This window comes from Nyctereutes procyonoides, unplaced genomic scaffold (genome assembly GCF_905146905.1).
Source record: "Nyctereutes procyonoides isolate TBG_1078 unplaced genomic scaffold, NYPRO_anot_genome, whole genome shotgun sequence".
Taxonomy (NCBI): Eukaryota; Metazoa; Chordata; class Mammalia; order Carnivora; family Canidae; genus Nyctereutes; species Nyctereutes procyonoides.
In genome coordinates, this window is record NW_026575133.1 from 34,313,175 (window position 1) to 34,336,952 (window position 23,778).

Consider the following 23,778-nt stretch of genomic DNA (forward strand, 5'->3'; position numbering starts at 1 on the left):
GGAGCCTATTAAAGTGTTTCAAACTCATTGTAGTTTCCAGGAAAAGGATGAAGGCATTAGTTAACTTATTAGTGAATATTGTACTACCTAGGATAGTCACCAAAAGAATAGAAACAGTGCATATAGTTCTAACTGATAGAGAGGATGTGAGTGGATGAATAGAATACTTGACATATAAGATGTCAAAAAAGGGGAGAGAAGGAAATATAAAGCACGTGGAACAAATAGCAGAGAAGGTGGTAGATTGAAACAAACTCCATCAGTAATGGATTAACTGAAAATGAATTAGATGTTCCAGTTGAAATATATACTATCCAAATGCCAACCAAAGGAAGCCTATAGCTTATAGTTGTATTATTATCAAGCAAAATAGATCATAAGCCAAAAAGTATAGCTAGAGACAAAAACGACCACTTCATAACTATTTAATAATAAATAATAAACAATTTTGCATTTTTATATATCTATTAAGGTTTCAACATATATAAGTGAAACACTGACAAAAGGAAATAGGTCAATTCATAATCATAATGGAACATTTTAACATACCTTTTCTAGTAAAATAGATTAGGCAGACAAAATAATCTGTCAGAATACAGAAAAGTTGAGCAATGCAAATAATGAGTGACCTAATAGATAACACAAATAGAATATTATTTAAAAAACTTACCATATGCTGACCACTTAGCAAGTGTCAACAAATTTCAAATGATTGCAAAAAATATAGAGTTTGTTCTCTGGCCACAGTGCAATTATACTAAACATGTTCACCCTCAAAAGGTAGGAGATTTCTATGTTTATAGAAATTAAGGAATATAAGTAACTTTGGACTGAAAGACAAGTGCTATTTAGCAAAAACTTGTGAGGGTATGGTACAAGCAGAACTTAAATGGGAATTTGTAAACCCTGTGTGCTTGTCTTAGGATGTATACTTAGTGAATAAACCAAAAATTAGTAAATAATCCACATACAGTAAATAAACTGAAAAGGAAAAAAAAAAAAGAACAGGGGAAGAAAAAAATAAAAAATTAAGAGCACAAGTTAATGAACTAGAAAACAAACACTGAAAAAGACAAACTAAACCCAAAACTTGACTTGTTTAACCTGCTAGTAAAATAGATAAACTTCTGGTGGAATTGGTTAAGTTAGTAAGAGAAGGTATCAGTTGCCAATATCAGGACTGAGAAAGAAAATATAACTTCATACTCTGACACTGTCAAAAAAGATAAGAGGATATTATAAGTGCCTTTATAATAACCGTAAATTCAAAATTTTATTTTATTTTTTTAAAAAGATTTTATTTATTTATTCATAGAGACAGAGAGAGAGAGAGGCAGAGACACAGGCAGAGGGAGAAGCAGGCATCCTACAGAGAGCCCGACACGGGACCTGATCCAGGGTCTCCAGGATCACGCTCTGGGCTGCAGGCGGCGCTAAACCACTGCGCCACCGGGGCTGCCCCATAAATTCAAAATTTTAGACGAAATGGAAAAATTTATAGAAAAACGCAGCTTACCAAAAATAAAGGAGGAAGGGATATTAGCATAGCAGAGTAATGATGTTCTGGAAGAGGAAGGACAAGGGTTTCCATGGACTGGGTCAGAGGAAACTGAGAAGACTCCCCAGGATCCTGGCAGATGATGCCCTCCACAAGTGGGGTGTTGGGTGACTAGGGGGTGGGAAGTGAAGGTGCCCACTGTTTTACTATTAATAGAAGATGAACAGTGAGACGTAGGCTTGAAACAAACCATCTGATCATAGCTGTGGTTGTTGTTAGCATGACTATGGGCAGCAGCCCTCTAGGGCCCCGGTGAAAAAGCAGAAGGGCCCTGATGCCTGAGTCAAAAGATTCCCAAAGCTGAAATAAATCAATGATTCCAGCAATGAAAATTCAGAGGTTTTTTTTTTGGGGGGGGGTTTGAGGATTTAGTTTTGAGGGGACCAGAAACACTGAAAGTCCATTTGGTTGAGCTGGGTGAGTGGCAAATGCAAAGCCTTGCTTATTGGTGCAGTCACTTCTGCTGTGTCCTTGTATCCTTGCTTCCTCTTCCATCCCGACTTCAGCTGCTTTAAGAAAAAAGCCAAGTGTGGCAGGGGACTTGAGAGAGGGGAAGGACTCAAACTTTTACAGCCCTGTTGGTTACATGTCCCCGGTTCTTTAGGGGAAGGTGGTGCCAGGTGCAGAGGTGGCTGAAGGCTCAGAGGGCCGTGGGGCGAAACCTTGGTGACGTTTACGCAACAGAGAAAGGGGTCCCAGGAAAATTAAACGACATCCATTCTGGAAAGGAAGCGAAGCTGCCTCTGTTTCAGATGATATGACCTATTAAATAGAAAATACCAAGGAATCCACCAAAAGAACTATTTGAAGCGATCAGTGATTTCAGCAGGTTATAGAACACAAGATAAATATAGAAGTATTAATCGTATTTCTATACGGTACCATGAATGACCCAAAATGAAATTGAGAAAACAATTCCATTTGTAGTGGCGTCCAAAGTGAATAAAATACTTATGCATGAATTTAACCAAGGAGGCACAAGACTTGTACACTAAAAACTACAAAATAGGGGTGTTGGGGTGGCTCAGCCAGTTACGTGTCTGTCTTCAGGTCAGGTCATGATGATGAAGCGCTGCATTAGGTTCAGCTCAGCCGGGAGCCTGCTTCTCCCTCTTCCCTATGCTTGTGCTCTCTCTCTCTCTTTCAAGTAAGTAAATAAATAAAATCTTAAAAAACAAACAAACAAAAAAACTACAAAATATTGTTGAAAGAAATTAAGACCTAAATAAATGGAAAAATAGCTCATACTCACGAACCAGATACCATAACACTGGTAATGTTGTTAAGGTGGCATTATTCTCAACTGACTCATAAAAATCAATTTCTTACATAGGAGCAGCAAACAAGGGGCATTTGAAATCAAAAACAAATCTGTTGATGGTAGTACTCCCCAAAATGAAATACTTAGCTATATACTTAATGGAATCTGTACAAAAATCTATACAAAACTCTGAGAAAAACTAAATAAATGGAGAGCTATTTCATGGTTGTGGATAAGAAGACTCGATGTGTCCAAATGTCAGTTCTACTTGGTCTATTTATTCAGCGCAATCTCAGTCAAAATACCCGCAAAGGTCTTGTGGAAATCAACCAAATGATTCTGAAGTTTACCTGGAGAGGCAAAAGGCCCAGAAGAGCCAACACGATATCGAAGGAGAACAACATTAGAGGACTTATACTACCTGACTTCAGGACTCAGTGTAAAGCTACAGTGATCAAGACAGTGTGGCACTGGTGATCGAAGAGCCGAATAGGCCAATGGAACGGAACAGGGAGCCCAGGAGTGGACCCCCATCAATATAGTCAACTGGGGACACCTGGGGGCTCACCGGTTGAGCGTGTGCCTTTTGCTCAGGTCGTGACCCCGGGATCCTGGGATCAAGTCCCGCAACGGGCTCCCTGGATGGAGCCTGCTTCTCCCTCTGCATGTGTCTCTGCCTCTCTCTGAGTCTCTCATGGCTAAATAAAATCTTAAAAAAAAAAATACAGTCAACTGGTCTTTGACAAAGGAACAAAGGCAGTACAATGGAGCAAAGCAAATCTTCTCAACAAATGATACTGCTACAACTGGGCATCTACACACACACACACACACACACACACACACACAGTGGATCACAGACCTTACTCTCCTCACAAAATTTAACTCAAAATAGATCATAGGCCTAAATGCAAAGCACAAAACCTTAAAACTCTCACAAGTTTACATAAGAGAAATCTAAATGACCTTGAGTTTGGTGAAGACTTTTTATTTTTTATTTTTTTAAAGATTTTATTCATTTATTCATGATAGACACAGAGAGAGAGGGAGAGAGAGAGAGGCAGAGACACAGGCAGAGGGTGAAGCAGGCTCCATGCACCGGGAGCCTGACGCGGGACTCGATCCCGGGACTCCAGGATTGCGCCCTGGGCCAAAGGCAGGCGCCAAACCGCTGAGCCACCCGGGGATCCCCCGGTGAGGACTTTTTCGATATAACACCACAGGCATGATCCATGAAAGAAATAACTGACTAACTGGGCTTCGCCGAAATTAAAAACTTCTGCTCTGTGAAAGATAGTATCTAAGAGATTGAGAAGACAAGTCATAAAATGGACTTATGGGGTGAGAAAATATCTGCAGAGGGCATATCTGATACAAAGATTATTGTCCCAAAATATGCAAAGAACTCTTAAAACTCAATGATAACAACAAAACAACCTGATCAAAATATGGGCCAAAGACCTTAGCAGGCACCTCATATATACAGATGTCAAATAAGCACATGAAGAGATGCTCCACATCGTAGGTTACCAGGGAAATTCAAATTTATTTTCTATATATATTTTAAATATTTTATTTACTTACTCATGAGAGACACACAGAGGGAGGCAGAGACACAGGCAGAAGGAGAAGCAGCTCCCTGCGGGGAGCCCGATGTGGGACTTGATCCCAGGACCCTGGGATCATGACCTGAGCCAAAGGCAGACACTCAACCAGTGAGCCATCCAACTGCCCCGGGAAATTCAAATCTTAAAAATGAGATACCACTATACATCTATTAGAATGGCCAAAATCCAGAACACTGACACTATCAAATGTGGCTGAGATGTGGAACAACAGGAACTCTCATTCACAGCTGGTGAGAATGCAAAATGGCACAGCTACCTTGGAAGAGAGTTTGACAGTTTCTCACAAAATCAAACATAGTCTTCTAGGATCCAGCAATTGCACTTCTTAGTATTTAACTAAAGGAGTTGAAAACACATGTCCATAGAGAAGCGTGCCACACTGATGCTTATAGCAATGTCATTCATGATTGCCCAAACTTGGAGATAAGCAAGGTGTCCTTCAGTGGGTGAATGGGTAAACTGTGGTCCTTCCAGACGATGGAATAGTAGTCAGTGTTAAAACGAAATGAGCTTTCAAGTCGTGAAAAGAAATGGAAAAACTGGAAGCCAATCTGAAAGGTCTATACATTGTGTGATGCCAACTCTATGATGTTCTGGAAAAGGCAACACCATGGAGACAGTGAAAAGATCAGTGGTTGCCAGGAGTGAGGCGGGAGCAGGGGTGGGAGGGATGAACAGGTGAAGCACGGAGGATGTTTAGGGCAGTGAAAATCTCCGTATGATACCGGATGGACGGGTCCAAGTCATTGCACACCTGTGCAGACCCGTAGAGGGCACACCACCGAGAGAGCCGTAATGTGAACCATGGGTTTTGGGCGATGATGATATGTTAATATAGACTTGTTGATTGTGACAAAGGTACCACTGTGGTGGGGAAGGTTGATAATGGGGAGGCTGTGCATGTGGCAGCACAGAAGATACATGGGGAATCTCTGTATTTTCCTATCGATTTTGCTGTGAACTTAAAAACTCTTCTGGAAAAAAAAATGAAGTCTAAAAAAAAAGACAACCCAATAGGAAATGGGCAAAGGCCTTGAATAGTGAATAGGCTTTTCTTCAAAGACACACAAATGACACACAAAGATGCTCAGCCTCATTAACCATCAGGGCAATGCAGATCAAAGCCGCAGCCGGACACCGTGTCACACCCACTAGGATGGCTGGCGTGAAAACAGGTAGCCAGTCACAGGTGTTGGAGAGGATGTAAAGAAACCAGAGCCCTCGGAGACTGTCGGTGGGATGCAACATAGTGCAGCCACTTTGGAAACGTCTGGCAGTTCCTCAGATGGTTAAACATAGCATAACTCTGTGCATCAGCCATTCCGTGCCAGGGGTATACCCACGTCTACCCAAGAGAACTGAAAACACGTCTGTGCAGAAACGTGCACAGCGTTACAGTAGCCCAAGAGTGGAGCCAACCCGTGTGTCTACCTACCAATGCACGGATAAACGGAATATTGTTCCGCCATAAAAAGGAACGGAGGGACGTCTGGGTGGCTCCGCGGTTGCACTTCTCCCTTCAGCTCAGGGCGTGACCCTGGGTCCCGGGATCGAGTCCTCCATCAGGCTCCCCGCAGGGAGCCTGCGTCTCCCTCTGCCTGTGTCTCTGCCTCTCTCTGTGTCTCTCATGAATAAGTGAATCTATTTATAAAACCAAAAAGGAATGGAATTCGGATCCGGGCCACAATGTGAATGAGCTTTGAAAACATTTCCTCAGGCCAAAGCAGCCCGACGGCCGCCCGAGCGGCTGCACTTGTGGGCCACGATCGCCGCGGGGAGTCCCAGAAAGCAGCGGGTCGGTGGCCGCCTAGGTCAGGCCAGGGCCAGGGTGGACGGTGACCCCGGGCAGGAGACGGGCCGAGTGCACGACGCCGAGGGTGTGAGAAGCCTTCGAGTCGTAAGAGCGAAGCGCGAGCTGTGAGCGGCGGCCGCGGAGCGCGGGGAGGCAGGCCCCGGACCTCGGGGCTGCGCGGGGGGGGGCTCCCCGAGGAGGGCAGGGGCCCACCTCATGCGCGGGGCTCCCCCGAGCCGCCGGGGGTCGGGGGCTGCAGGGACCCAGCATGGGGGGGTCCGCGTCCTTTCAGGCCCCGCAACCCCGCCCCTGCTCTCGTGGGGACCGCCAGAGGCCCGGAGCCGCCGCCCAGCGAGTCCAGGGGGCCCGGAGCCGGCAGGGGCGGGTGGGACTCCGGCCCACGGCGCACATTTGGGGTGGCGGGGGGCACAGATGCTAGGGCGTCGGGGGAAGGGCGGTCAGCGCCTGGGGACTAGCTGCAGAGGGGCCGGGGGACCACCCGCCGTCTCGGTCACGCACTCTGCTCCTTTGTTTTCGTTTCCACAGCCCTTTAAACGTCCAAGCCACATGCCAAGCTCGCAGGCCGGTCCCGTGCCCGCTGCGGCCCAGCCGGGTTGGAGCCGGGCTCTGGGGGAGCAGGGGAGCTGGGCGCCCCAGGGACCCCCGCCTACCGCCGCCCACGCTTGGGGCCGGCCAGCGTGGACACACACCGCCGGGGTACAGTCTGGGTCACTCGGGGGCCACAGGGGCGGGCCTTCCTGATGGGACGCACGAGGACAGGCCACCGCCAGGACCCGGCGAAAGGACAGGCCTCGCTGTGGCGGCGCTGGAAGCCCCAGGCCGCGCGGCTGGTCTCCCATGGAAGCCGCCTGCTCTCCGCCTTGCTGGGAAGGACCGCTGACCCCTCCCCGGCCCCGCGGGGGGTCTCACTCTTCCAGGTGATGACGCGGCCTTGACCACCTGCTCGGGCCCTAGCACTACAGGGACTTCCCTGACAGGGACACACCCTCTGTGTCGCAGGCCACCGCACAGCACGAGTGCCCAGTGGCCGTCCCACGCTCCCCGCCACCCAGGGGCAGCTGGCATCACCTTGGGGCAGCCTCCCCAGACTCCACCCCAGAGACCGCGGCCTCTGCCGCCTGGTGGCCCTGGCCTGCGTACCCCTGCACACCTGGGCCAGGCCATGTGCTCACTGAATCCCCGGCCGGGCCCCGCCTCCCCTCAGCTGCCCTGGGGGACGGCCAGGACGGAAGGAGGGGACTGAGAAGGGCTCGTGTAGGCCTGTTTCGCCGCTCGTGGGCACGCTGGTGCGCCTCCGTCCCCCCTGACCCCACACAGGCCAGCCCCGGTGGGTGCGTCTAGCAGGTGTAGCTCGACCAAAGGGGCCTCAGGGCTCGAGCTATACTCCGGCTCAACCACCTGGATTTTCTTGTTGGACCGACATGCTCCTAAGTCATGGGGACACAGGTCGGTTGGTTGAGGGTGCTGCTCACCATCCTCTCCGGTGGTGCACGGGGCCCCAGGGGGGGCGTAATGGGTGCGTATAATTTTACTCGAGTGTCTCTGCTGCTTTTGCTCCTGAACCCTGCCAGTGGAAGGTCTGTGTGTGGGCAGGGCAAGGGGGTGAGCAGTAGGGATGGGCACACCGTGGAGGGGGACACTCCCTGGTGCCGGGCAGGGACCACCTGGGGGTCTGGGCATCGGGAAGCGTGATGGTGCTTCACCCCCAGATCAGCACCTGGCAAGGCCCCCGTGGGCTCCCTGCGTCAGGCAGCACCTGTGCCTGCCAACCCGCCCTGCGCTGGGCTTGCGTCCCTGTCGGGCACTAGAAAATGAAAAAGCTCCTGGGACGCGGCCTGTCACAAGCGACTCTGCTGTGCCTGACACAAAACGTGGACCCCTGCCCGTCACGTGTAAACACACGGATGGCACAGCCTCGTTTCAGATGCAGGTTCACGCTTGGCCCTGGGGTACGTTCTCTGGGGGGAGCACGGCAGCAGACGCTCCGGGGCTCGGCCCACAGACCTCAACCAGACCCATGCGGCAGAGATCCAAGTCCAGTGAGCGCCAGATCTCAAGTGGCCTGTGCCCCTTGGGTCGTATGTCTGCACGGGGGTGGGGGCTGAGCCTCGACTGTCCACGGGGGTGAGGGCGGGGGGTCTACCAGAGGGCGAGGCGGCTGAGACCCAGAAGCTTCCTGGTGAAACCCTAATGGGAGTCACCCGTTTGGCCCATTTGCTGTCTCTGTAACTGTCCGTGGTGGCGTCAGGGATTAGCAGGGCAGTCTGGCCGCCTCGTGTGGGTCACGATGGACAATAGCCTGGCCTTTGGCAGCGTCCTGCTGAAGTGAGTCCCCCTGGCCTCCCTGGAACCAGTGCACGGCGGGCTGCGCCTGCAGCTTGGGGGCGAGGCCGAGGTCTACACCGCAGGACCTCACATTGCTGCTGGGGGCCTTAGTCAGGTGCGCCGGGAGGCGAATGGCACGGATGGTCCTGGCCTCCGTGGTCCCACTAGTCGGAGTGATCTGCCTCGGGTCCTGAGGGCCCTGTGTGTTCGCGGGCCGTGCCATGAAGGCGGGCCTCTGTCTGCTTTCCTGGGCCGCATCTCGGGGCGGTGTTTGCAGAGATCAGCCTCGGGAGATGCAGTGCTGTGTCCCTGCGGACAGAGGGCAGGCTTCCCCACGCTCCGTGTTTCTTGGCCATGACACAAGCCCACGCGGGGGGTGGGTGCCCTCTGCTGCCCCGGGGGACGTGGGGAGCGAGGGGCGCCCGTGCAGATGGCTGCTGGGGTCTCCGGCCAGCACCCCCAAATCCGTAACAGGCTAACATGAGCCAGTGATGAGGGTACAGCCAATCCCCGACTTCCACAGTTTCATGGTAACAACCTTGAAATTGTACATAAAATGGAAATTTTCCTAGAAAAACACAATTTGCCAAACGTGAGGAGAGTTAGAGAATCTATTTTTTACATAATTATCAAGGACACTGAACCGGCACCAACTCCCCCAGGGACACTCTAGCTCCAGATGGCACTTCCAGTGAGTTCCAGCAAACATGCGAGGAACAACTCCAGAAATACTTCAGCCCTTCTGGCTGCAAGAGTCCATTTCACGAGACTGGCACCATCGCGGTTCCCAAGTCAACAAGGCCCGTACGTGCACCGACAGCAGGCCAGTCTCACTGACGCAGCAAGTTGCCAAAATCTTCAATAAATTGGCAAACTGAACCCAGCAATACATAAATAGGCTAAACAGTTCATCACTACCAAGCTGCATTTTTCTGAAGATTTATTTACTTATTTTAGAGACAGAATGAGAGAGAGCGAGAGCGCGCGCACGTATGGGGGGAGGGGCAGAGCGCCGCGCTGAGGGTGGACCCCACCGTGGGACTCAATCTCCTGACCCTGAGACCAAGACCTGCTGAAACTAAGAGTTGGGTGCTTAACCGACTGAGCCACCCAAGCACCCCCACGTTGCATTTTTGTTAGGCATCCCAGCTAGGCTTTACATTAGAAAACCAAGTAATGTAATTAATTTAAACAATCAGTTTAACAGATGAAGGGAGAAAGATCACACGGTCATCTTCCTAGGTGTAGACACGGCATTTAATACAAGTCAGCATCCACTTGTGATAAAAACTCTCAGAATGCTGGGAATCTAACGGAACACCCTGGATCTGATAAAGGGTGTCCTCAACAGAAACGAGAACAAACACTGTGTTCGATGGTGAAATAGGGAAATTTCTTTTTGAGATTGGGAATAGGATAAGGATCCTGCCAACACCATTTCCACTGGACAATGCAGCGGAGACCTGAGCCAACACAGCAAGGCAAAGAAAAAAAAAATGAATCAAGAAGTAAAAAGATTAGGCAGGGAGGAAGAGGAACGCAGCTGCTGTGAGTTGTGTACAATATGAACGTGGATGTAGGAAATCGGAAAGAATCCCCAGATAATTTAGTAAAACTAATAAGAGGCTCCGTTCGGTTGTTACATATAAAATCAGAAACTGTAAAAAATCAACCGTGATTCTGCGTGCCAGCAATAAGCAGAAATAAAGACACTATTTACAACAGTATAAAAACATCAAGTCCTTAAGAACAAATTTAACAAAAGATGCACAAGTCTTCTCTGTAATCAATTCTAAAGATTTAAATTTTTTTTTTTTTAATTTCAGAGAGAGAAGAGCTAGAGAGAGAGAGGGAGCACAAGAGCGGGGAGCAGCAGAGGCAGAGGGAGAAGCAGGCTCCCCGCTGGGCCGGGAGCCCAGGTCCCCGGGATCATGACTGGAGCCGAAGGCAGACGCTCAGCCCCCGAGCCGCCCGGGCACCCTCTAATCAATTCTAAACCTTGACTGAAAACACTAAAGACATAAAAAAAAAAATGCAAGAAAGAAAGAAAACACTAAGGACAACCTGAACAAATACAGAAGCACATGTTCCTGGATTGCGGGACTCGGTGTTGCAAAGATGCCCGCTCCCCCCCTTGCATCCGTATACTCAACGCAGCCTCAAAAAAAAAAAAAAAAATCCCAACCGGTACGTGAGTGTCTGTAACTTGATAAACCGACTCCAAATCTTACACGAAAATGCAACGCCAAGAATGTCGGAGACCCTCTCTGGAAGAGCAAGACAGATGGAAGTGCTGTGACAAACACGGGAGCTCCCAGGGCACCGAGGTCACAGAGCCGGCAGCCCCTGTCCCCCCGCCCCCCGCCACGCGGGACACTCCTTAGGCGGCAGGGGCACTGTGGAGCCGCGCTCTGGCTTCCTAGGACAGGTCCTGGGCCTTCCACCTGCGCCCCACGCAGGGCCCAGCTCCAGGCGTGTTCCACGCTCGTGAGTGACGAAAGTACTCAGCAATAACACTGTTGGAGGAAATAGTCCTGACTTTCAGGGAGTGACTTTTTTTTTTAAAGATTTTATTTATTTATTCATGGGAGCCATAGAGAGCGAGGCAGAGACACAGGCAGAGGGAGAAGCAGCTCCCTGTGGGGAGCCCGATGCAGGATTTGATCCCAGGACCCCGGGGTCACGGCCTGAGCCGAAGGTAGACGCTCAACCGCTGAGCCATCTGGGCCTCCCTTGGGGGGTGGTTTTTAAAATAAGTCTAACCAGGGGCAGCCCCCGTGGCGCAGTGGTTTAGCGCCGCCTGCAGCCTGGGGCGTGGTCCTGGAGACCCGGGATCAAGTCCCACGTCAGGCTCCCTGCATGGAGCCTGCTTCTCCCTCTGCCTGTGTCTCTGCCTCTCTCTCTCTCTCTGCCTCTATAAATAAATAAATAAATAAATAAATAAATAAATAAATAAATAAATAAATAAATAATCTTTAAAAAAAAATAAGTCTAGCCATAAAAAACAGAGACCGCACACACACCCTGTTACACTGAAATCGGGAACGTGTGTTGGCCCAAAGGTGCCTGTCAGGAGGGGGCACAGAACAGGGACGGAAATTTACAGGGCTTGTGACCTGGGTGTGCCACACGCTCCCACAGACCCCCACGAAGAGGGTCAGTGTAGACGAGGGGAATCCAGTGCAGGGCCAACGCGAGCTGTGTTCGGCCTCGCTGATGAAGGAGGAGGTTAGAACCACGGTAGCACGCCCGGAGGCCGCCACCAGGACAGGTGCAGCCCACGGCCAACGGTCTCGCTCCGTACGAACGTGCACTCGCGCGTGCCCAGGTCCATGTTCCAGAATTTTCATAAGCAGCATCGTTAAGATTAGCCTTAAGCTAGGAACGCCAGATGCCCGCCACAGCCAAGCGGATGCACGACTGTGGCCTCCTCACATAGACGAACCGAGGCGCTGCGGCAGACGCGGGTGAGTGGCCCCGAGCACGGTTTGGAGCCAGGAGGCGGGTGCCAGGGGACGGACCCTGTGTGCTGCCATCAGACAGAGTCTGCAAACGACCCTCCTCGGGGTGCATGCTGAGGGGCGGTGCAGGCGGCCGAGGGTGTCAGCACGAGGGGCTCGGGGGCACCGAGACTGGTGTAACCCGGGGGGCCACCGAGGCTTGCACCGCATTTGTCCCTTTGCCTTGGGTGGGCTGGGCCAAGGCGCGGGCGGGGGCACCTGTGGGTGGGAGCGGCCTGCCCTGCCCTCCCTGCACCCCTGAGCTGCCCCCCACTGCGCTCCTGCACACAGACCACGGAGTCCGCCTCCTGCTTTGAAGTCCGGCCCAGGTGGGCGGCGTGTGCAGAGGCCTCCGGCCTCCGGCCTGCCCCGCCGGCTCTGCTGCCCTGCCCGCCCCGGGCCGCGGGCCTGGAGCCCAGGGGTCCAGGAAGGAGGCAGAACAAGCCCGCCTTGTTTCGCTGCCAGGGCGGGGCAGGCCCGGAGCACGGCCAGGAGGCGGCGGCCCGGGCGGAGCAGGCGGGCCTGGCAGGCGCTCTCACCTGGCCGGGCCGCTGGGCTTCCTTCAGCCGGATGCGAGCATCTGCACGTCCCGTGGGGCTCGGGGGAGCGGCAGGCTGGCCCGAGGGTTGGGCGCCCCGACCCAGAGCGGGGAGCTGGGGTGCAGGGATCCTCGGGGCGGCCCTGTGCTCCCCGCAGCAGGATCCCTCTCCTCCTTCGGGCCGGGACAACCGCCACTTCCTGCGAGATACCTCTTTCACTGTTCATTTTCCTACGTGCGGCAAGTAGCACTTTATAAAACATGCGACGCGGACGTGGGAATGAGGAGGAAGGATGAGACCTGGAGTCCCCATCAGAGGCCCCCCGTGACCGGCGAACGTCCTAGCTGAGCGACGGAGGTTTAATCCCCAACCGGGAGTAACACGAGTGGGGCCCCACCTGCGCGCTGTTGGCCCCGACCTCCCTGCCCGTGGCCTGGGTGTTTGCTGGGCCCGGAGCAGCCCCCTGTGCCCGCCGGCTGGCCCTGGGGACCTGAGGCCAGCGTGGGGGACCCGCCAGGGAGAGCCCAGCGCAGGGAGGAAGGAGGGGCAGCTTGTGCCGATTCGCAGGCCTGTGGCCGGGCCCCTCCCCGCGGGCTCCCCAGCCGGGCCTGGGGGTCCATCGGCCTCTCCCACACAGGTGCTGCCTCTCCGTGTCCAGGCACCCGCCGGACAAGGCTGCCCCCGGTGTCCCCGCCCCGGGTGGGACTGGCTCACAGGCCGCCTCGTGAGGCCCGTGTGCTGGATGGAACCGGCTGCAGGGGTGGGTGGCCGGCAGCTGCGGCCTCCACGCCCTGCCTGCACCCCCGCTCCCGGTGGGCGCCAGAGGCCTGCGGTCAGTCGGCGGAGGGCGTGCTCAGTGCTGAGCGGGCTGATGGTCCTCGGGGAGGCCCCGAAGCCACACGCAGCAGGAGCTGCGGTGACCCTGGGAACTGCGGGGTGGCCCTGGGGTGCAGGGGGAGGGGCACAGGCCCGTGTGCGTGTGCTCGTGTGCGAGTGTATGTGTGTGAGGGTGTGCGTGTATGATCGTTCACGTATGTGTACCAGTGTGTGCGCACGAGTGTATGTATGGCAGCGTATACAGGGTGAGTGTGTAAGGTGGGTGTGCGTGAGCGTGCGTGTGTGTGTGAAGGTGTGTGACGAGTGTATGTGTGTGTGCGTGGGAATGAGGGTGTGTAAGTGATGAGAGTGTGTATGACGGTGCCTGTACGTATGCGCGTGAGCGTGTGTGAAGGTGTGTATGCGTATGAGTGTGTGAGCGTGTGTGACGCTGTCTGAGGGACTGTGGGTACTGACGCGCGTGTGCGGGCTGGCCAGAGGGCTCCCCGTTTTCCTGCGCGGCCAGGCGGCCCCCACGGGCCAGGAGCAGCACGGAGGGACGGTGCTGGTGGCATTTCCGACTTGGAGAAAACCAGGAAAGAGCGGAAATGTCCCGGAGGGTCTGTCGGGGGCAGTGTCCGGCGGCAGCGCGTGACGTGTGCTTGCGGGTCCCCGAGCCGGGCGCCCAAGGGCGCGCCCTGCCACCCTGGCCGGTGGGGGGGGGGCGCGGGTGGGCCTGGGGGGACCCCGCGGCCACGGCACCCCAGCTCTGCAAACAGCACATCCGAGCGGGCGGGGCCTCGGTTCCTGCTTTGACTCCTCTGCCAAGAATAAAACAATAAAGCCCCTGAGGCCTTTTATAAGCTTGTTTTGAAAAATGTAGGCATGTTTTTTATTTCCTGGCAGCTTTCTGGGTAATTAGGATTCCTCCCACGGCCCGGTGGGGGGCTGGAGTGGGCGGCGGGGCTCCCGGGCCAGGTCAGCCGGCCCTGGGGAGCCCGGAAGGGGGGAGGCTGGCCCTGGGCTGAGCGCGGGGAGGGAGCCGGTGGGGCAGGCCTCAGGAAGCGGCCTGGGGCGGGAGGACGGGAGGGAGGACGGGAGGGAGGACGGAGGACAGCAGATGGGGGCAGGGAGCCGCAGGGCCATCCTGGGGGCACAGAGGGGGCTCAGCCCCCTGGGCTGCGGGCGGGAAGGTGGGCTAGTGCTGGCCGAGCCCCCAGGCCCTCTGGGCCACGAGCCCCAGGCTGGCCGCCCCCGGTGCCCCCTCAGCCCTGCTCCCCGCGGCCACCCCTGGGCTCCCCCAACCCCCCGACTGCTGCCTCCGGGTCTGGCACCTGTGCCTATGCGCCCTGTCCCTCCTGCTGTCCCCTCCGCCCTCCCCGTGTGCACGGCGGCCCCTGCCTCCCCTCCCCGGCTCCCCGCAGGCCCTGGCCCTGCCTCCCTGTGGGACACAGCCCCCCACCCCAGCCCAGCCCCCCGCCCCTCAGACAGAGGCGCCTCTCAGCCTCGCCGCATCCCTGCAGCCACCGTGGGGTCCGCTGCCACCCACAGCGGGAGAGGCCCCCGCGTGCGAGCCCGCCCGCCACGACGCCCAGACCCTCCCTTCCGGGGGCCGCAGTGGCCCCTCTGGGACCCCAGCCCCTACCCCAGGGCCCGTCCCCAGCACGCCTGCCCGCTGCCTGTGCCCAGGCCTCCAAGGCCCTGAGGACGCCCCTGGCTCCCGCGTAGCCCCAACCTGCTCACGGGCGGCGTGGCCCTGGGCTGCCCCTCGGCGCAGAGGGCCTGGGCTCAGGGGCCCAAGCGGGGCCGGTGCCGCTTTCGCTCCTCCCGCCCGCGCAGCCTGCACCGACTCTGGGACCTGCTGACCCCGGAGCTGGGGACCCCCGACTGTGCTCCCAGCTCCGCGGCCTCCTGTCCTGCCCCTGCCCCACCCCCATCAGCCCTCAGACCACAGGGACGCCTCATGTGGCCAGGAAGCCAGGAGCACCTGTGTCTGGGGCCCCACTGGGGTGGCTGGTCCCGGCCATCCCAGTACCCGTAAATGGAGGGCAGGGTCAGGAAGGGCTGGGCCACCCATGGGCAGGAGGGCAGGTCAGTGGGTGCCCCCAGGAGGAGCAGCACTGCCCAGCTGGAGCCCTGGACGGGTACCAGCGGCACCTGGTGAAAATGCTGATTCCGGGGCCTGTGCAGGCCTTTGGCCTCAGATCCCCTGGGAGGGCCCAAGGATCTACATCTCTCCCATGCCCCCAGGGGACCTGGCAGCAGCCCTGGGGGCCCCCCGGTTCTGGACGGCTGCTGGGGGATCTTCACCCAGGTGCCAGTGATGATGCCCTTTGGGGTGGCAGGGGGCAGTGCGGGGGGTAGGGGACAGCAGGGGATAGTAGGGGGCAGTGTGGGGCAGTGAGGGGCAACAAGGGGCAGTGAGGTGCAGCAGGGATCAGCGAGGGGCAGCAGGGGGTGAGGAGCAGGGGCAGCGGGGGGGCAGTGAGGGGCAGCAGGGGTCAGTGAGGGGCAGCAGGGGGCGAGGAGCAGGGGGCAGCGGGGGCAGTGAGGGGCAGTGGGGGGCAGAGGGGGCAGCGAGGGGCAGCACAGGTCAGCGAGGTGCAGCAGGGGTCAGCGAGGGGCAGCGGGGGCAGCAGGGGGCAGTGATGGGCAGTGGGGGGCACGTCCCTTCAGAACGAGTCAGGCCACCTGGAGGAATGTATCGTGGGGAAGGGACAGGACGGGAGACCGCGTGGAGGCACGGCCGGGGCACCCCTGTGCCAGAGCCCCAGTGATTCATGGGAGGCGCTAAAGCCACCCGCTCCGTGGACATCGACGGAGTGACCGTTCTGAATGATGACGTGGCCGCGGGACGGGATCTTGTCCCTCAGGGCAGTGACCACAGACGGGAATCGGGCCTTGCTTGGTGGCAGCCCCAGGTGGTGGCAGGAGCCTGCTGGGCCTGCGCGACGCGAGTGTCAGGAGGGGCTGGAGGCGCCTGTGTCCTGCGGTGGGGTCGGGGACACGTCACCGCAGTGAGCGGGACCGGACGAGGCCGCAGCGCCCGGGAGCGGAGGCCCCCTGGAGGCTGGGGGCCCGGGGACAAAACAGCCGTGATTCATGTTGGGGGGCGGGGATTTCACGTAGCGTCTGCACCGGGTGGGGAGCCGGCGGGCAGTGCCCCCCGCGACCTGGGCCCACACCAGGGGTCGGCGCTCCCCCCCCCCCGCAATGATTCACCGGCCGCCGTCCACACATGGCTGCGCGGGGCCCGGCTGGGGGGGCCGCTCACCGCCGCCCCGACCTGCTACGGAGGAGCTGGGGAGGTTCCCAGGTGGCCTCCGGGGGGCCAGGTGCCATCCCACCAGGAAGACGTTCGGGCAGTGTCTCTGCTGCGACGGACGCCGCCCGGGCGGGTGGAGGGCCAGAGCGCGGCCGGCCGCGTCCTCCTGCCCCAGCCTGTCGCATCCCTGCGCGGATCTGCCCGGGGCGCGCCCTCCCCTGGGCGGACTGGCGGCCTCCGCAGTGTCTCCCGAGCCGGCGGACGGCGAGGGGCAGACCGGACCCCCCCACCGGCAAGGACACGCTGTTGGAGGCGCACAGGGCCCAGGTGACGGCACGAGGCTGGCGTGGTGCTCCCCGCGCCCCTCGGTAGCACGGGCTCGCTGCCGACTTCCCCCAGGGCCCCCCCCCCCCGGTTCCCCCTTTATCTGATGGAGTAAAACCTATTACTAGTAACCATTCTTCCAACGCTGGGATTGTCCCACTGTGGCCAGAGGGCCCCGCTGGTGGCCTCGGCGGCCTCCGGGCACGTCTGACTCCGGCATGTGGTTGATGTCCGGGTTCCGTTTGCACTTTTCCCACCAGGGTTCATGTCATCCCGAAGAGCCCTCGTCCCTTCCAGGGAGACGTTTGGCAACCAGGTCTGAGCACTCGGGGTGCTTGGTGCCACGGGGCCTCCCAGCCGGGAAGCACGTACGCTGTGCGCACGCGCACACACACGCACAGGTGCCGTGTCACAAGACACAGATGCGTACACACGCACCGTGAGTTCATAGTGACGCGTCCGCAGGTGGGAGGCGGACACCGAACAAGGAAACAACCAGGTGGGGTCGGGGCGGCACACGGGAGAGTTGGGGGAAGGCCTCGTCGGGGGCTGCCCAGGAGACCTGCATGTGTGGGGAAGACCCCCGGGAGCAGGAACAGCAAGTGCCACCACCAAGCGTGGCCCGTGTGCGTGGCGGGGGCCGAGCCACCCACCTCAGGGCTGGGGGCCTGCAGGGGCTGAGGGAGACGGGAGTCTCCTTCACGCTTGGCAGGGCTCCGTCCGCCGCCCTATGGACGGAGGGGAGGCTCGAGGGGAGGGCCAGATGAAGGCCAGAGAGGGGGCACCCACGGGCATCCAGATGCGCGGGGACAGTGGCCGCGCCCAGAGCTGTGGCCGTGCCAGGCTGGGAAGTGGGAGGTGTTGCCCAGGCCCCGACAATGAGGGGACGAGGGAAAGGAGGGCGCATCGGAGGGGGACGGTGGGTCCAGGGAGGCAGCAGGCCTTGGGTTTGAGATGCGACGGCAAGGAGGCAGCTGCACACGGTGGCCTAAAGGCCCTGAATCTGCATTCCGAGGCTCAGTTTCCCCATCGGCCCTCTGGTAGTCCAGGCGCAGGCCCCGGGTGGGCACGGGAGGCCCTGGCCAGGCCACGCGCTTTGGGACAAACACCGTCCCTCTGTGCCCGGCTGTAATCATCACCCGGCCCCTCCGAGGTGTCCGGCCCTGCCCCCGGAGCCCCACTGTCTCGCCCTCAGGGAGAAGGCGCAGCGCGCCCGCCGCGTCCACACGGCAAGTGTTTTTCCAACGTTCTCTTTGTTTCAGGAAAAAGCTCTTAGGGAGATACATGTTCTGTTAGCGGCCGTCATGTTCGTTTCTGATGAAACTACTTGTTTTCCTAGCAGATCTTTCCACGTTAGGGCCGTTTCTCCCAGTGGTTTTGGCAACAGTAGACGTTTGCGGTCAGGCCGTTAAAGAGGGTCAACCGTTTTAATAATATTTTCACCTGTGACTTTGATGGGAAGGCCGAGCCTGGCCCAGATGCGTACGGAACATTGTGACGGCGTTCCCTTACAACGGTGCCAACCGGGCTGTGCCACTTCTAGGACACGTGGGCCTGCTGTGGCCTCCGCGGACCCCGCGCGCAGCTCTGGGCTGTCCCCCACGTGCTGCGGGAGGCCGGTCCCGCCCGGCCCAGGGGCCCTTCAGCAGGGCGCTGGCATCCGCCCAGCACTGCCCGGACCCGATGCTGCGGCCAAGGTGCGGGAGCCGTTCCGCACGGGCGTGGGGACAGGTAGCTACTGGGCTGCGCAGCGAGCGGCCCTGGTGGAGGGAGCACACGGTCTCGGCGGAGGCCACTCGGTGCTGGGGGAGGGCGTCCAGCGCCCGCAGCGGCGCCGGTGGCCTTGGAGGTGGGGGGGGGGGACACACTGGTGGTGGCAGGAGGGAGCTGAGGGAGCAGGTGGCAGCGTGGGGGGAGGCAGGGGCACATGTAGGAGTGGGCGGGAGGTGTCGAGGGCGGCAGAGGTCGCGGTTGGGGCGACGGTGCTGCAGGAACCAGGAACGGGAGGCACCGTGGGGCTGGCCCACCCCGGCTCGGGCCTGCGTGCGGGGACAGTGGGTGCCCGTGCCCAGTGGCCGTCCCCCGTAAGGGTGCTAAGGGTGCAGGGCGGTGAGGGCACCTTCCCACTCGCTCACTCCGCCTGTGGCCCGCACGCGGACCCGGGCCCAGCGGCTCCTGCGGTCCCCAGCCCTGGTCCGGGCCTCGCGGGAAGGGGCCGGGAGAGAAGAGGGGCCGCCGCCCCGGGGAAACTGAGGCGGGCAGCGCGGGGCCGCCCCAACCCAGGCGGCCCGACCCGCCGCCGCGGAAGCGCCGACCTCAGGCCCCCCCGGCCCCGCGCCCCGCGCCCCGCGCCCCGCGCCCCGCGCCCCGCGCCCCGCGGCTACTCACGTAGAGGCCCGAGTGCTCGGCGCCGAAGAAGGGGAAGGGCAGGGAGAGCGGCCGCAGCCCCGAGCCGCCGTCGTCCTGCTTCGGGGTGGCCGCGTCCCCGCGCTCCGCGCCGAAGGCGTAGAAGTCGGCCAGGGCCACCGCGCCCCGCGCGCCCCGAGCCCCGAGCCCCAGGGCCGCGGCCACGAGCAGCGTCCAGGCGGCGCCGCGCAGCATCGCGGGGGGCGGGGGGCGGGGGGCGGCGGCCGCGACGCGGGGGCGCAGCGGGAGGGCGGGCGGGGGGACGAGCGGGGTCGAGCGGGGGCGGGCGGGGGGACGAGCGGGGGCGGGCGGGGGCGCAGCGGGGGCGGGCGGGGGGACGAGCGGGGTCGAGCGGGGGACGAGCGGGGACGAGCGGGGACGAGCGGGGACGAGCGGGGTCGAGCGGGGGGACGAGCGGGGTCGAGCGGGGACGAGCGGGGTCGAGCGGGGGTCGAGCGGGGTCGAGCGGGGGTCGAGCGGGGGGACGAGCGGGGACGAGCGGGGACGAGCGGGGGACGAGCGGGGGGACGAGCGGGCCGACCGCGGGGCTGTGCGCGCTGGGGCCGCGGCTCGGCCGAGGAAGGCGCCGGGCGGGACCGCGCTCAGGCCAGCCCCGCCCCAGGGCCCGCGGCTTAAATACGCAGCCGGGCGGTCCCCGGGCCGGGGCGGGGCCGGGGCGGGGCCGGGGCGGGGCCATGCAAATGAGCCGCCCTTAAAGCGCCAGGCCCCGCGGGAGGGGCCCCGGCGAGGCGAGCGCGGCGCGCACCGGCGTCCTGCGGGGGGACCGTCCTCCTCCCCCCGGGGTCCCCGGTCGCCGGGCGAGGGCGGCGGCACAGGAGGCGCCCGGCTCCCGCTGCGGCGCCGAGACAGACCCCGAGGAAGCCTGACACGTGGGGCCTGGGGCCCGCCCTGCCAGCCCCCCGCGGAGGGCCTGGACACCCCAGCTCCGCAGGTGCCCAGAGGCCACCCCCGCCGCCCCGAGCCCCGAGCCTCTGCACACCTGCCCCCCGCCCTGGGGTGAGGCCCCCATCCCTCGCGAGGACCCCCGCCCGGGGAGGGGTCAGGACACTACACAGGGGGAGCCCCTGGGGAGCTTTCCGGGTGGGTTCCGGGCCCCAAGGGAACCTCATGGCCAGGGAATGTCCCGCAGACTCCGGTTCGGCGGCTGTCGTGGGGAGCACAGGTCCACGTGGGCCTGGGGGCTAGGGGATGGGCGCTCCGGCCGCGCTCCAGATGCCGAGTCCCCAGCTTGTGGCCATCCCAGCTCTTCCCCTGCCTCTGGGTCCTCGGACCTCACACCCTGTTCTGAGTGTCTCCCTTCGGGCTCAGGGCAGGGCCCTCAGCCAACCTCCCCACGCTCCAGTCTCCGACCGAAGCTGCTGTCGGGGGACGCATGACCACAAGCCAAGCCTGGAGCCCCTGACGCCGGTGAGCCAGCGCCACCACCGGGGCTCTGGGTGTCCTACGACGTCCTCGGTGAGCCGTTAGCCGGGAGCATTAAGTGTGTTTTGGAAGAAATAATGGAAAGGCCGTTTGACTGTGTGTGTTACACGTTTACACAGGTTCCTTCAGGCTAGTGTCAGGGCAGAGCCAGAGCTTAAGGAGGCAGCCGCTGTTGGGGCCGACCTCACGCTCCACCACCCCCAGAGCAAGCTCCCCCTGAACTCTCCAGATCCGCCGTGCTCGGCTGCAACGGGGCCAGCCCGGGGCCAGGTTCCTGCCTCGGGGACCCCCCAGGACAGCAGGACAACCCCACCCGCCGCGGTTCCACTGAAGGACGAGAAAGGTCAAAGCCGCCCACCTGTGGAGGAAAGAAGTCAGAGAGGACATCTAATTGCCGAGGTCGTGCTGGGAGCAGAATCCAGCCTGACGGGGCTCCCGGGGCTCTCGGCAGGAAGCTGGGGAGGAAGGGCACGTTCCCACTTGCTCACATTCACACATGCATGCACACTCTCACGTTTCCACATGCATATTACACGTGGATACAGCACGTGCTCACTCACGTGTGCAGCTCACACACACATGCTCCCAGACACAACACACAGACATTGCCACATGCGCCTCTTCGGCTCCTTCTCCTGAGCACGTGCGTCAGGGGATCCTAGTAAAGGTCCAGGTCTGGGCTGGGCTTTGGGTCCACCTGGGGGCTCATCGGGAGCAGGGCTGCCCGAGCCCAGCATGCTCGTGGGCACACAGTGGTGCCCAGTACGTGCACCCACGGAGGGCCTGCTTCTCCAGACATGCTGGGACTGGTTGGCCTCCACGGCAGGACCCAACCAGGCCACCCAAGGGAATCCCCTGGGCGGCTTTGTGACAGGCTCAGGCCCGGGCCCGGCCCAGAGAGCAGGTGCTCGGGCAGACGCTTGGGTCGCGGCCCCCAACGGGGCCGAGCTTACCTGGGGCCGCGCCTGGCTGCCTGCTTGCAGCCTCCACCCCGGGCCCGTTAGGACCTGGTCTGGGAGACGGGGGGTTAACGTGAGGCCCCACCACTGTGGGCATTACATTTCAAAAAAAAAAAAAAACAAACCCAAAACAAAACACCCCCCCCCCAACTCCACAGGCAAAAAAGAGGGAGAAAAAATATTTTTTTTTTCAGGTGCTAAAAATATTATCAGGAAATACTTTTCAGCAATGTGCCGTTTTAGGTTCCCCTCTGGACTCAAGGGCGCCTTTGTCTCTGCCACAGAAAGTCCACATTTATCAAAACCAAAATCGTTTTATCAAGCAGGCTCATGTTCTGCGGCCGGGAAATCTGAGCCTCCCCAACAGGCCTGTGACATTTTAGTTTAGGGCCTGAGTACGTGTGCAGTTTAGGTGGGGGAGCCCCGGGGCCGACCCCGGGATACCCCGGGACGTGGGGCTCCATTCAGGGCAACGGGGGGAGTGCTGTCCCCCCACAACACACCTGGCCTGGCGGGCTTGTCCCTGCAGGGCTGGGGCAGGGCGCCCTGAGGGCTCCGAGTGGGGCTGCTCGCGGCTGGCCGTCCCTCCGCAACCTTCTCCAGAGGCAGCTGGATGAGCATAGCCCCCCCCCCCAGCAGCTGGTTCTTCCACGGATGTGAACCCGGAAGCCCCTGCCCCAGGTAACCCGCCCCCCACCGCTGCGAGGTAGGAGGTTATGGGGCCCGGAGGGGCAGGTTGGGTGCAGCTCTTGCGGAAGCCCACCCTGCCTGGTTATTACCAGGTGGGCTGCGTGGGGTCCTGGCACAGCTGGTCCCCTGGGCAGGGACGGGAACCCCCAGCTCAGGGCACACTCCTAGGGAATGGACAGTCCGTGGGTGCTGGGCCCACTCGGCCTCTCCCCGTGCCTGCGGCCCCTGCGGCCCTCGCACACCCGGACCCCGGACCCCCGTGAGGGCACCTCTCTTGGTCTTAGGGAGACGGTGGGATTGGGGCTCAACGTTTGCTCCCTGGGATGTTTGCTGCTGCTTTAGTTCTTAAAAAACAGGAATTAGAGAAACGCTTTGAGCTGGGGAATTGGCCGGGAGAGGCCAAAACTGGTCACAGGTTTGGGGCTCTGTCCCTCTGGGTGGTGGGAGGCCCCGCCCACGGCCCTCGGGCAGCCCCACGTGTACCCCCCACCCCCACCGCGCCCGGGGCAGAGATCCCACTTCTCGATGCTTCCACGCTCCCCCCACGGCCTCTCAGAGCGGCGCCTCGGTGGCCCAGGGCCTGTCCGTGCGCTGGGAGGCTCGGCAGCGGATGAAGTCACGCTTCTGTGGCATTTGTAATGACGTGGGGCAAACCTAAGAGGAAAACGTCGACGGAGAGAGTCTTTAAAGCGAGTGTTCAACGCAGGCCAGACGCGGGCGTCCCCCCACCAGGGGCCGGACGTGCGGGAAGGAGGTGCTCAGGTCTACGCTGGGATCTTCAGTGCTTTGCTTTTTGTACGTGTTCGCTGTCGTTAAACTTTTTATTTGCAGGGATTTGAAAAATGTTAATGTGTTAGAAGCCCCGGTTCCAGCGGCCCCCTCGGTCCTGCGGCCCTGGGAGGCCAGGGTGCTGCGGGGGCGGGGCCTGGCCCTGGGGCCACCTTCCCCCGCTCTGCCTGGTGTGCAGCGTGGGCACCGCCGCCCTCCCTGGGCTCTGGCGGGCCCCCTGCTCCCCCACATGCGCCCCACCCGCGTGTGGACACCACAGCGGCCAGGCCCTGGGATGAGCACTGGTGACGGCGGTCCGACGGGCAGAGGACTCTCCGTGCCCCTCCGGGGTGGGGTGGCCCATGGTGCAGGGAACCGGGGCTAGGGGCCTGTCCAGGGTTGCAGGGCTGCGGGGGGCGGGGCTAGGGTCCTCCAAGGCCGCGCACCCGGGAACGCTGCTGGGCCAGGCTGGGCCTCAGGCAG

At 59.9% G+C, this 23,778-nt stretch overlaps 1 protein-coding gene across 5 annotated transcripts in view; it reads right to left on the reverse strand.

Moving 5' to 3' along the window:
- SNED1 (sushi, nidogen and EGF like domains 1) overlaps positions 1–19,630 on the reverse strand; it is an 81,494-nt gene extending 61,864 nt beyond the window's left edge. For 4 of the 5 annotated variants that reach the window (XM_055300349.1, XM_055300350.1, XM_055300348.1 and 1 more), the window contains exon 1: positions 19,418–19,630. In XM_055300349.1, the coding sequence (XP_055156324.1) occupies positions 19,418–19,630 (213 nt within the window). The remainder of the gene's footprint in view (positions 1–19,417) is intronic. The other variant, XM_055300352.1, reaches the window with a different exon arrangement.
- Between the last annotated feature and the right edge of the window lie 4,148 nt (positions 19,631–23,778).